The sequence below is a fragment of the Pieris napi genome, chromosome 20 (genome assembly GCF_905475465.1).
Source record: "Pieris napi chromosome 20, ilPieNapi1.2, whole genome shotgun sequence".
NCBI lineage: Eukaryota > Metazoa > Arthropoda > Insecta > Lepidoptera > Pieridae > Pieris > Pieris napi.
The window spans coordinates 6,694,535-6,709,313 of NC_062253.1; the positions used below are offsets into that span (position 1 = coordinate 6,694,535).

At 32.0% G+C, this 14,779-nt stretch overlaps 1 protein-coding gene across 1 annotated transcript in view; it reads left to right on the forward strand.

Moving 5' to 3' along the window:
• Positions 1–14,779, forward strand: part of LOC125059760 (odorant receptor 2a-like) — a 119,263-nt gene that overhangs the window by 103,732 nt on the left and 752 nt on the right. Inside the window, exons 2-4 of the mRNA XM_047664309.1 lie at positions 9,429–9,530; positions 10,107–10,195; positions 13,966–14,032. Coding sequence (XP_047520265.1) covers positions 9,429–9,530; positions 10,107–10,195; positions 13,966–14,032 — 258 coding nt within the window. The remainder of the gene's footprint in view (positions 1–9,428; positions 9,531–10,106; positions 10,196–13,965; positions 14,033–14,779) is intronic.

Genomic DNA, 14,779 nt, shown 5'->3' on the forward strand with positions numbered 1-14,779 from the left:
ACCAAGACGGATTTTGCGAAGTGGGGAAAGAATTAAAAAACGAGATAGACTTGATAAAATGTAACATTGGTACATCTGATATGTTTTTCTATGACACGTCTATGTGTTACAAAGGTGACTTACCCTTGTCTGAATAATTTGTAAAAATATTTGGCTTACCTTACTTTTTGTATTTATTTAATCTTTGAACAATAGCCTTAGGAGATGACTGAATTTCCCTTGTTGCTCGTTTAGGTACATTGTGTAAATATTGTGTTTGTTTCTTTCAAAGTAATCGGTTTGTTCACCGCTGTAGCGGTCTTTGTGGCAGGTCAGTTACGAGTTTGAAATAAAAAAAATTTTTTTTAAGCTAACAGATTGTAAATTGTAAAAAGAATTTGACATACAATCGCGTGTCAAACCCCTCCCTTGGGGTTTTTTATATGTTTAAATAACTGTTTGTACTACATATTATACATTTTTCTATGGAAGTAATGTTGTCAATTAAGTATATTTCATCATAAAGTAGTTACGACTAGTAATTTAGATAAATAGTAGTTGTAATTGACAATGTTTAATGTGAGTACAGAATTAAGTAAGTATCAGTTCTTTAAAGATAAATTTCAGGAATATCGTACCTCCAAGGAGATTCCATATTTTATTACTTGGTGGCATGTATTCTTAGTACTTAGAAAAAGTCTATTGTATACTTTTATCATGATAATGATAAATAAATAAAAACTACCTTAATTAATACGATATTTTGTTTAATTTAAATAAAGTCAATATCTTAAAACGTATAAATGGCGCCAAAGCATAGCCACAGATTAGTAATACGAATCTGTCATTGATAATTGAAATGGCGCGAAATAAAAATTACTTGTGTCATTTTTTGGAAGTGACATTTGATTTGTATCGTAATATCTATGGTGTAGTGATCTTAAAACTCTTTATATCTAATATATAAAATTCGCAGTGTCGCGGTGTTCGTAGTTAAACTCCTCCGAAAGGGCTTGACCGATTCTCATGAAATTTTGTGTGCATATTGGGTATGTCTGAGAATCGGACAACAAAAAGGGTAGTCCAGTCCACCCCTAAATATATATTTTTTAATTTTAGATATTTTTTTCTGTTGTTATTTTTTTATGATACAACATTAAAAAATACATACATCGCCTAACTTTCACCCCTCTACGATCAATCTCTATTTTTTAATTATAAATGATAGACATGGCAAAACGAAGTTTGCCCGGTCAGCATGTTTTCTATATAAAACATTTTAAGTACATATTTTCATTACATTACACAATTTCTTTTAATATTATAATTTGAATATTGTGACTTGATTAGATAGTATTATTAGGAAACTACATTAAAAACTGATCCTGCGGTGATGTTTACACCACTCATGCCGTTTGCCTGACAAATGTAACTGCAATATGGCTTTTCGTTCAAATGGACGTGTTTTACGAGTGCGTCATTGTGACATATAGACTTGTTTTGTGCGAAGATATGAGCGTTAAAAGGAATTCGCTTTGGAACAACATTGTTTTGGGCTGTTACAATTATTTGGTGCTGCGAAACGGTTGTAAATAAATTTTGGTAGATTTTGTTTAATGTAGCCCTAATGTATCTTTATCTGTTAAAAGTTTATAATGCTATCTCTTCTGTGCCTCCAATACAATGATTGCTTGACCAGATGCAAACCGAGGACGTTGTTTAGCAGCTAAGACACGGGTGCGGTTCTTAGATGGATAGTATTATATTTATTTCTAGTCACAAATAATTTGTTTGTAATGTTTATAGGTGCATTTTAATGTCTGACTATGATCCTTTTTTTTGCAATTCCTAAAATCTATGTGCACAATAAAAAAAGAAATTATGCGCAATAGTATATAGTACAGTGATTTGGTTTGGAAAATAGTGTTCGCTAACAACACGCGCTGTGGAAAAAATCGGAAAGAGCACATCAAAATCTATAAAATTACCAATTTTCAAAACCCGGAATAATTTCCAGGTACAACAAATGACACTTATATAATTGTATTTATAATTTGCATTTAAAACACTGACACGCGACAAAATATACGTAAAAGTGTAATAACAGTAAGTATTACTTTGTGCCCATTCTTAAAAGGCCAGCAACGCACTTGCAAGCCTTCTGGAAATGTGATTGTCCATAGACGGTGGTGTAACTTAACATCAGGTGGCAGGACGCCGTTAGCCTCTTTATATGAAAAATAATATTAACGCATTTCAACTAAATTCACTTACGTATTAAATCGCGTAACTTAAACACGAACTATGGACTATTGCGATTGTTTCAGGTCAAAAATCGACTACTGTTTTTGTCAAGATAGATCATTGAATTATAGGCTAAAGAGTATTAAAAGGATATCTTCATATTATGTTTTAAGGTTTGATATGCCGTAGTGTAATTGTTACGGGTTGACTGTATACGTAATATAAGACTCCATACCTACTAGAAGCTTGCGAAACACAATTTTAAATATGTATAACATTTGCATATAATTATTGTTTTTTTTTAATCTTAACTTCTTAATTTCAATTTTTTTGGAGGGTAGGCGCTAACAAAATCGTTGCGTTTGTCTTTTTATTTTTTTTAAATATTTAAATATAATAAAATGGCAATGGGCTGGTCATGTAACACGATACCTAAAAAATAGATGAACATATAAGACAACACAATGGAAGGAACCTTCCGGGTGAAAAAGAGTGGGCAGGCCAAGGCAAGGTGACTGAAGACTTGATAGAAATAGCAGGAAAAGAGTCAAAAGTCTCTCTCTACTCTATTGTTGCCAATGCAAAGATAATATAATAGACCCAAGAGGGGCCCACAAATGACTAACATGTTACTACTAATATTTAGCGATAAGTAGTACAACATTTGAAATGGAACTTGGAAGATATGGAAATAAAAAAGGTTTGTATTAACTTCGGTTTACAAAAATGTAGTTTTACATTAATACACAAGCATAGCATTACGCAACTAATAAATGTCAATCACAAACAGTCAATGTTTTGATTTTATGTGCTATTTCAATATAAGTACTACTTACAAATAGCCATTCTATCAAACCTAATTGGTATGTCCATAGAAAAGCAAAGTCTGAAACATGTTATTTTTAATAATGCCCGCGTTTGGAAAAAGCTTTAACCAAATTATATAGACAAAAATGAACGTTAAAAATGGATATGTTATTTTTTATGGAACAGGAGACAAATGAGTCACCTGCAATTGGAGATAGAGATAGATAGATAGTGCGTTGCCTTTTAATTCCAATAAGAAGAGTATTGTGTAACCTCAGCTTAGATTTAACTGGATAAGTAGTAAATTAAATGTCTGTTTTAGAGCAAAAGCACTAAAGTTAATAGTTCAACGAGCATTCGTATGAATTTTTAAAGGCCGTTCCATTTCCTTTTAAATGTAAAAAAATCTTATTGAATGATTGTTTGATAAGTATCTAGCGACACACTATATACTCTTCCGGTATTATTTATTTATTCCGTTACTGCAACTACAGCTAAAAGAATTTTGATAAAAGTTCATATTGAAACATAATTTCCACGGTGCTGCCGTTGCGAAATGGGATTTCATACAAAATCACGTAAACTATATTCCCGACACAATGTATTTTCATATGTATAGAAAACTTGGATACAAATTCGAAATGCAGTAGGGATGTATCGGTATTTCAAATTGGTAATGAAATCCCATCGATAGCAATTTCCAGGGCCATTACGTATATTAACCACTAAATTATTTAAAAAAAAATCAGTGCCGCTGCAACCTCTTTGCGGTCTTGGCCTCAGATCTGTTTCATGTTCATTTTTAAACCTAATAGGCAAGTAGGCGATCAGCCTCCAGTGCCTGACACACGCCGTCGACTTTTTGGGTCTAAGACATTACGGTTTCCTCACGATGTTTTCCTTCACCGTTCGAGCAAATGTTAAATGCGCTCATAGAAAGTCCATTGGTGCACAGCTGGGGATCGAACCTACGACCTCAGGTATGAGAGTCGCACGCTGAAGCCACTAGGCCAACACTAAATTATTATCATAGATAATTTTATACTATATCAAGATTAAATGTTATTTTATTTTCAGCTCAAAAAGCTGTTTAAATATTTAATTAACACCGTTGTGTTAACTCACAAAATATTTAACATTGGTTTTTTAAATTCATAGTGAATCATTTATCCCAATTGGCAGCGTCGGACGCCATTAAACTTAATATTGGTGGAGCTTCGCGTCCTCTAAAACAAATATTTATTCGTTAGCGCTTTTCATGCCTCTATGTTTTTTTATTTAAACCCAACATTTACTTCAATTGTATTCAAAACACGAGCATCGCTTTAATTGGACATGTTTTAGGTCGTATTTTCTTTTAAATAGTAATCTGGGAAGGTTCCCTGTAAGATACTACTGAGTATTTATGATCTGGTAAAACATGAATTTCGACGGCAATCCTGAGTTTTTTAAATCATATTCAACGATTATGGTTTATATCGGACTGACTGGTCTGGATATATTTAATCAAAAGGATAAAGTCCAGTTTAAGATTAAATATTTTTATGTTTTTTATTTCTTTTGTCACATTACATCTATGCTGTCTCATTGGATGTATGTTGTTAGGGAATTCTCGAATGGGACCAAATTGCTGGAGATACCAATTGATTTCTCATATTGCAACAATAATTTGGAAGGTAAGTAAACATTTGTAGAGGAAGTGAAGTGTCGCAGAAAAATCTTGTTTTATTACTTTTTGTATTAGTTTTTAGTTTTATCAGACATTTAAAGTTCGCTATAAGGTAAGACAAATAGCTGTTATATAAAGAGACGGAGTTGATTTTAAAAATAAACTGCATTAATTAACAGCTCTTTGTGCCATGTATCTCAAAGGTATCGTAGCAACTTCTGTGTGTAATTGTGTTTGCACAATTTTTAGGTCAGATTAATTGTAGTAGTTACGTCGTACAAAATTCTAAAAAAATACTGTTATTTCTGTAACAAATATAATACAATAATAATAACGTAGCCCACTTTATGATAAAATACTGCATTATATTCACGATTATTATTTGACAAGTATTCGAAATCAAAGTAAAATCTAGTTTAAGGAACGGTCAAACCATTTTTATGACGATTTTAACAGTGCTCAAAAAGAGACTGGTACTAATTGGAATTCGGAGTGGAATTGTTTAGTGGAACAATTTTTATAATATCTATGCACCTACATTGTGTTACATCTATGGTATAAAAAAATTCAGTCAGTGCTATTATTTTATATATAGTTATATTGCTATGAATTGTGGTCCTTCGATCCGGAATATAGTGAATCAAGTTATTAATTACTTAATACAGTTCGTCCTTTGTAATTCCACCTGTGTATGAGATTTGTATATTTCTGTTTCAGCGCTCTTGATATTCATTCAACTATTTATAAAAAAGGATAAAATAAAAGAGTTTGTATTCAAAATGGAAAAAGAATGGCGGCGCGATGAAGATTTGTCATCAAAACTAACTAGTGTAAAGCGGAAATTGGTTAAACAAACCGATCTTTACATTAAAAGTATTTATAAAGTTGATTTTTTCAATTATCTCGAAAAATTTAAAACGAAATAAAATAACGGTGATGTTACGCAGTTTGATTGTGATTAGACAGCTGGCCAGTCAGTGGTTAGAAAGGTCGAGAATCCTCATCTTATGGCCGATTTACATTATCTTAGTGTTTAGGAGAGTGCTTTAGGATAGTACTTTAGTTGAAACATGTAAACGCTACTTGCTTTATTAAACGCTACGCTAAAGAACTTGCCTTTCAAGTTGTACTAAAGCACTCTCCTAAACACTAAGATAATGTAAATCGGCCTTTAGGTTGGATACTCTTCCCCAACAATGTAGACACAATGTCTGATGTTTTCGCGTACAACAATACGCGAAAACATCATTCCATCGGTCCAATTACAATCAAACGTCTTTCGTGCATAACACAACTAATGTAGATGTCCATTTTCTTAACTAGATTCACAGTAAATGAGCACAAAAGCCTAACCATTAATCATGAGTCAGTTTCACATCTTATTGCATAATTTTTGTTCAATAAATGTCGGCGTATCAATATAATTGGGCGAAATTAAACTAGAAGTTAATCTTCTCTCTTCTTTTTTGATACCTCTCCATGGAGGTTGGCCGTCAGAAATTCAATTATAGGCATGTAAGTTATCTGCTTTCCGTGTCAATCTAAAACAATTGTATTTTATCCAAAAATCAATTTTTTTGTTCAAAGCCATTTTGTCCTTTATTGTTCATTATAAAACAGTTGTTTATTTACTGGATTTTAAATTTAGAATAGCCAACTACTATTCATAAGTAAAAATGCAGGTCATAAAAATCAATCATCTTACGCATTATCATTTGATTGTTCCAGTTTCCTGTTTATCAATATCCATTGTTTGCAGTATATATTTACTAAACCCGCTGTTTATGGTCTTAGTAAACAAGTTCATTCTTCATAGGAACGTGTCTTATACCGTTGCATTAGGATTAGCCACCCCATTTAACTACGAAGATAACTTTCTCAGTTATATTTTGCTGGTTATTGTTGAGTATCGATTGGGTATGTTTGTTTACGTAAAGTTTACCACGAACTTTAAGATAGTTTCATCAAGTATCCGAATACGTCAATACTGTTAGATTTTGATACAAGAAAATTTATAAAATTTGCATAGATAATCCAATTCGATTTGAGTGTTGCATTTTCGTGCTTCAAAGTTAGATATGAACTGAACGCTACTTAGTTTTTCCATACGTTACTATTAAGTATGATAACTATTCAATTTTATAGCACATTAACTATTGTTTAAAATTTACTTGAATTGCATCTAAGTACTACTTGATAATCTTCTTGTGTGCTTAGGAGGGTTTAAATAAATCAAAGAAAATGCCTGTGTATTACATACCCATGCCTGTTTGTCTATTTAAATAGGTCCTATGCTAGAGCCGAAAGTATTCTTCTTGTGCAATAGTATTTTTTTTTATGGCTCTGGCACGATTTGTGCATTAGCCAGCGTCAAGTATAGGATTTTTTATAATACGTGCTTGTCTTTAGAAATTCGACCGTGTCCTCCATGTACGGTTTAGGCACTCGTCCGGTACCGCACAACCCTCCCAAAGGCCGAGAACAAATTTAAATTAAATTAAAACTTGCCCTCGAACCGGGAATCGAACCCGGTGCCACTCACCTAGCTGCCACTTAATAAGACCGCTAGGCTATGAGGCCCCCAATAGTAATTTAAATCTAAATTTGTAAGTGTTATGTAAAATTCATTACGTCAAGTAAAAAAATCACTGATATGTCAAATGGAAGAGACTAGCTGCCCACAGTTTTTTCTTTCTTTTTTTTTTGAATCTTATTTATGGAACTTACATGTACAATTTCAACAGCCATGATAGTAGCCTACGAGTTGCAGTGTAGTCAATACTTCATAACAATATCTATGGACCATTTAAGAGTCTTGTTCATTCTAATACAAGACGAATTTAAGGAAGTCATTTGTTTGCCGAACGATGCAAATAAAGAGAAAAGGTTCAAAGAAACAATACAACGACATTCCAGGTTATTGGAGTAAGTAGTCTTAAGCTGAAACATACAAAATTCCAAATAAATAAATATGAGTTATATTAACGACTTTCCTACTATCACTAGTTGCTTTGAAAGATTTCAATTATAATCTGACAATAACATAACGATGTAACTAATAAAATCGTATTATTTGGTAGTATATAAAAATGTTTCCAGAAATTAAGGCGGAACATTCTGAAGTACAATTAGAGGACACAAAAATAGTTGAACAACGTTTTTTTTATAAAACAAAAAAAATTCAATTAAAGTGTTTAGGGGCTGTTTATAAGAATTTGATGAACAGATCACTTATATGACTATAGTTTAGAATATTTACGTTTAATTTTCTCTTTGCAGATTGCTTTGGGATCTGAACGGAACATTTGGTTGTCTATTCGCAATCAATTATATTTTCCTATCATGTACAATTTGTTTTTGTGTTATATCAGCATGCGTAAGTACAACAAATTAGGCATAGGCTAGTAAATCACTCAAACTTAAACCATTCATAAGTAATCGAAAATAATTGGACATAATCATCATCCGAATCTATTATCGAATGCCTTTATGCCTTTTTTTCATAAAAATCCGTCATAGTAATTAATAATACTTTCTCGTAAGAGCATTACAGTTATCTAGGTTTTCTTTAAAAAAAAGGTTTCGAAATTCGACCTGATCATTGTATAATCTTTCCGGACGACTCATTTATTTTATTGGAAGCGACTAGATTGTCCAAAAATTATTATCAAATATATTAGACCGCTACGCAATAGCTTGTGCTACGCCGTAGCACCTTTGTCATCTGAGAACATTGAAGTTTCAATATCGAAATCAGACAATATAGAATAGATGACAATAAAGCTTTGATACTTTAGCTTTATATTATAAACTTTCAATAAAGTTAGGAAACATTGTTGCAAGTAGGTGTGTTGTGTCTGTGCCCTCGACTTATTGTGTCTAAGGTATGCCGATATCCTTCACCGTACTAGCGAGTGTTATTAAAACATTCATACAGAGTCCATTGCTGCAGCCGGGGTTTAAGCACACATTGCGAATATATAATCGGAATTGAACGAAAAACGCACATAGCGTTTAACGTCGAGATTTAGATTCGATTAAATGTCTATCTTATCTTAGAGCAGTGTTGGTCTAGTGGCTTCAGCGTGCGACTCTCATACCTGAGGTCGTAGGTTCGATCCGGCTGTGCACCAATGGACTTACTTTCTATGTGCGCATTTAACATTTGCTCGAACGGTGAAGGAAAACATCGCGAGGGTCGGTTTCCTGTGTGTCTTAGACCCAAAAAAGTCGACGGCGTGTGGCAGGCACTGGAGGCTGATCACCAACTATTAGATTAATAAATGATCTCTGAAATCTGAGGTCAAGACCTAAAGAGTTTATAGCGCCACTTATTTGTTTTTAAATATCTATCTTAAGTGCCATTACGTGTAGTACACGTATAGTATAAAAATTTATGTTTGCAGAAAATAAATCAATAACTAATAAACATCTCAATCGTACAATATACCTTAGAATTTATTATTTTGTTTTATCCGTTTAAAACCTAGTTTTAATATCCTTTTTAGTAAATTACGTTAGACTTAAATTACTTATTAGGTCCATGATGTCTTAGTAAAGATACATGTATAAAAAAAGCCTAGTTTAAATCCTAGCATACCCGTTTATTAGCTCATTCTTCATTAAAAAATGTAAATGTTTCCTAATTAAATAGATGAAGTACTGTAAGTAGTAGTATTATCATTTAAAAGAATAAGATAGCTAATTACAATTTCATATCACGTTGCAGACGGATGGCAGCTTGGAGGATTTAAAAACACTCTGTATTTCTATTCTTGTCATCGTCAACGTGTTTTACTGTTGCAGAGGTGGTGAATATTTAGTTAATTCGGTAAGCAATGTTATGTCAAAGATATATTACGATCTATATAATATTTTGTTGTATACAAAGACGCACGTGAGCCCAAAGGTAGCTTAAATATACACCCCGAATGGAAGTATGTAGATTATAAAGAAGACAATAAAAGACAAGTTGTGTCTACTTTTTTACTAATATAGAAAAGTATGTTGTTTTAACAATATATTTATTTCGTGTATGCACTGAGTTTGTGGCTTATATGATCCACCAAAATCGCTTAATTTTGCCTGTATATAAAATAGTTTTAGGTTTTTTCTTAGTTTTAAACTCACCTTTAGATAGCCATTTTACCGGCTTCGGTAGATCACTCCAAAGTATTGCTGCCGTAATGGTTGCTCATACACGTTTGTATGCTAAATTTATTTTATTTCCAACGCTTTTTGATTTTATTAGAGATTGTAAAGGTAAACAGATTACTAGTAAGTTTAATCATTAATAATTATTGGCCACAAATTATAAGAGATAAGGACCTAAGTGTAAGCTATCATACATCGTACAACAGATCTTAGTATAATACCTATAAAGTTTAATTTTGTTACATATTTTCAGGCGTCAGAAGTTTCTACCGCCATATATGATGCACCGTGGTATGAATTACCGAACCAGTACAGGAAAGATCTAATATTTATAATGTCAAGGTGATTTGATATCCTATTATATTAGTTTAGGAGTGATATTTATTTTGTTTACTTTAACTATAACAAGTATATAACTATTTACTAAGTTACATTAATAGAAGAACAAATACATAACAATTATAAAGGATGCAACGGGCGACCTTATCACTAACAAGCGAACTCTTCCAGGCAACCCTAAAAAATATAGAATCACCAACCTTAATCTAAAGTAATACAATTTTTTTTAATAAAATAAACTAAATACTAAAAAGCTATTGTCACGGAGTCATGAATTGCGATGCAATACAAAAGAATAAGAAATACAAGAATTACAAAAGTCACGATTGAGCAGGGTAGGATATGGTTACGAAATGTTTATGTAGAAGAGTATTTAAAGATGTTAGGGAGGTAGCCAATCGTATGGAGTCAGGCAGTCTATTTCACAACTTAATGTCGGAGATCCTAAACGAATTGCCTAAGAAGGATGAGCTGTATCAAGCTGTGAGGTGGAATTTTCAAATAGCATATATGAGAGGAGTTTTATCAAGTGATAGATTCGGATTCAAGACCTAAATGTTAAATTAAGTAAAATTGGACAGCGTCTTGTCGCTCTATGAAGAAGAGATAACTTATATAATATGTTGTATAAGTTAGTATATATCTCTAATACATACCTCGAAATCCATTTAGTAGGTTTTAGTACTGAAATTCATTTGTAAATGATCAGTTACACGATAATCAATACAGCAAAATTCAGAGAAATCAACGTTATAATCGCATATCCAAAATTTCATTCAAAGTCCTGCTGTTAAACCGATAAACATTATGCAAGTATAAAGCGTACGTACGCACAGAAACACATAGTTAGGTTGTGTGTAGATTTGTGTGTTATTTGTTAAATTACTTCTATTTATTATTTGTTGTGTCTTTGTATTATTTTATCTTGTTTTAGTTATTTTATCTTATTAATAAGCGACGTAAAGAGATTAATTATTAGTATATAAATTTTTCTGTGTAAAAAAATGTAAAAATTGTAACAGATATACCCCTGACACAGGTATTTTTGAAGTTATACTTTTGCCGCGTTAGGGTAATGTTATGACACCGTCGCGCGCACCGCCACAAAAAACCGACAACCTGAATCTGTGCAAACGTCGGTAAAACAGTCTGGGCCGCTAGTTGGTGATTGCTCTGTTTTATCGACACGTTTCATTGTCTGTCATGGTGTAGTGTTTTTCAGAGTCGTGTTTATTTAAACCAAAATAATGATTTCTATACGAGTTCCAATATGATAAAAAACATAGTGTTTATTGTAAAATATCATGATGAGTACATATTATATCGTTTCGATTGGAAGTGACCATAAAAATGGACAGGAAATTTGCAATTCCAAGAGGGAAACGTCCCTCTAAAGTGCTCCAAGAAAAATTATTACACCAAATAAGACATAACACGTTTTTTTTTACTTGAAAAGGTTCCCAAATCTTACATTATAATGAATATAACCATTAACCATAGATTAGGGATTCCTTCAATTTTATTGTGTGTTACACATTTAGAATCGTATTTTATACTTCCAAAATAAATAAATAAAAATTAACTTATACCACAGAGAATCTGTTTTGTTTACCTCGTAAGCCATATTAAATTTGGTATGGCATGCCGAGCGGGTCGCGGGTCGCACTGCTTTGCATAGTTAAACGGCAGTTTATCCACTTTTCGCCATTACTGAACTGAATTTACACAATTTATATTGATCTGTAGCTTTTGCCATGAATTTCAGTTAGCTTGAAATTAAGTAGGCCTTTTCTATAAATGCCATATTATATATGCATACTTTTTTTTAATGGCTCTGGCACGATTTGTGCATTAGCCAGCGTCAAGTATAGCATTTTTTTTATAATTCGTGCTAGTCTTAAGAAATTCGACTGTGTCCTACATGTGCGGTTTTAGGCACTCGCCCGGTACCGCACAACCCTCCCAAAGGCAGGAACAAATTTAAATTAAATTAAAACTTGCCTCGAACCGGGAATCGAACCCGGTACCCCTCACCTAGCTGCCACTTAATAAGACCGATAGGCTATGAGGCCCCTAAATGCATACTTTATAGATAGTAATAGTTACTAACAATGTTAAAAGACTAAAGACTTAATTACTATGCTATGACCATGAAGGTCAGACACGTCGGGATAGTTTTAAATTTACAATAAACATAAAATTTAGTTTTTTATGAGACTTAGAATTAAGTGTTGCCGTGGACACCAGCGATGTTGGGCGGCTTGCGTGTGTGCCGGGGCGACCTTTGAGAGCACTTATTTCAAAAAGATTAACAAGAAATGATTAAGTACTATTTTATGTAAATAAGAATCATCCGATGACGATGCATCGTGAAGTTTAAAAACTGTGTCCAAATTAATGAGCAATCAAAGTGAATATAGGGAAATGTTATGCAGCACGTATTTTATTACATTTCTAAAAAGAAAACTGTACTTAATAATTATAATCTATATCAATCAGTTGTTCGAGATTAAAGAGCCTAAATCAAAAAAATTGTGCGTGTACTAGGTGTACACACGTAAGATGTGAAACTTCTTTATGATCTTAACTTTTCGAAAAATGATCTACTATATGCAACTTTACAGAAATTCGTTAAATTAGATAAAGTTTAACAAAAGGCTTTTATTATCATAGACTGAGATGAATACAAATATTTCATTTTACCTTATTACTACGAAGATTATTATAGAATTTCATTAATTGTAATAGAATTATTACTATCATTATAAAAAAGTGACGATTTGCTACAAAATTTCTCCCAAACGTCGATAAAGAAGTTTAACTTCAAAAAGCAACATGGCGCGTAACCGAAAAATGTGACGCGTAACGAAAAAATGTTACACTAAATTTTTTTCCAACCCCGATAAAAAGTTTCACTTCAAAAAGTTCAATAACTAATGTTTTCATAAAATTTCAACTTTTTCACAACTTACTAAATAATTATACCATAGAATTAATAGTAAAAGTACTACGTAACCGTAACGTGTTGTATGGTAATTTTAAATTTTAAATAAATTGTTGCCGATTAAACAAAATGTATATCCTTTCGTGGCATGTACCATTAACTTAAACAATGAAAAGATTTGAAGTAAAAATATCTGTAATCAAATAATTTTATGAAAATAATTTCGTACAGTTATCTAAACATGATTATCTTAATCAGGGTAGAGCAGGTATCCATGGGCCGTCGTCATTATTTAACATTAGTACCTAATGCCTTTACCCTTTGTTCTTTTGAAAAAGTAATCCTATATCATGATTATAACTGTGAAAGGTTTTTCGAAATAATTTAATTATTGTCTTACGTAAAAATTTTATCGCAAATTATTTCCCTCTTAGGATATCTTTTTTCTTAATGAATTACGTATCCGTATTACTTGTTTAATGTTGTATAATTGGATATAATATAGACCTCATACATATAAATAATTTTGTTTAACACCAAAGCATTTAAAAGAGCAATTTAAATAAAAAAATCGCAAGGTTTCTTACGGCGATCTATTAGCAATATCTTAAAGATTTTATAGATAACATTTAATAAATGAATACATTGCTTATTGTTAATCTGAAGACGTGACATAGTTTTCAATTCATGATCATAGAATTTAAGTATAATTTATACAAAACATCTCAACAACTCATGAATAATAAAGGCAGACGAAAAAGCAAATCAGCAGTTTAAAACATTGTAAGGAAAATACGAAAGATGCTAATATTTTGTTACCGTTTCTCAGATCCCAACGTGTAGCATACGTGACCTCCACGAGTTATATAAAGATATCGTTGAAGACATTTATACGGGTAATAATTTATGAGCCTACAGTTACGATGTTTACTTTGTAAAGCGTTATACATATATAAGTTTTCGACCACAGTATGTTTCATACCCCCATAATGAGGCAATTACGTTTAGCGTCATTTTTATTTGTTTTGTTGTCTACGCTTTCATAGTACGCGCATAATAGTAAAATTAGTGCACAGTAGTCTCACCCACAACACAGATTTTTAATAGTAAAATTTCTACTCCTGACATTACGTACAATATATTTACTTTGTTGTGTGATGTCAAACACGATTGTTAATGTGTTGTTTTTTTATTTTTAAATCAAACCCATGTTATTTTCAACTAACCCATTAAGTATTAATTATTGTGCCTCGATTCACTTTGATACTACGTGTTTGCGTGTTGTACCCACAATAGTGTTTACATGATCTTATTACACTGGGCTTTGCTGATAGAGGTGAAACATTTGGTTTTTTTATTCATTATTTTTTCATTTATTTACAATAAGTAACTGCTTTAACATGTAAGGAGCATGTATTACGTCATGCTCCTCAAAGAAGCATAACATAGCAAAACATCAAAGTTGCAGGTATTGCAAACATTTTGTAAAAAAACCTTAGCGATTTAAAAGATTATTTCTTCAATGCTTCTCGTCGGTTCTACGCCTTTGATTTGAGAACTACTTTTGATTTTTTTTCTGAATTTCATAAGTGTACTTTTAACATATTACTTTATATTTATACAGATAAATGATATTTTGATTT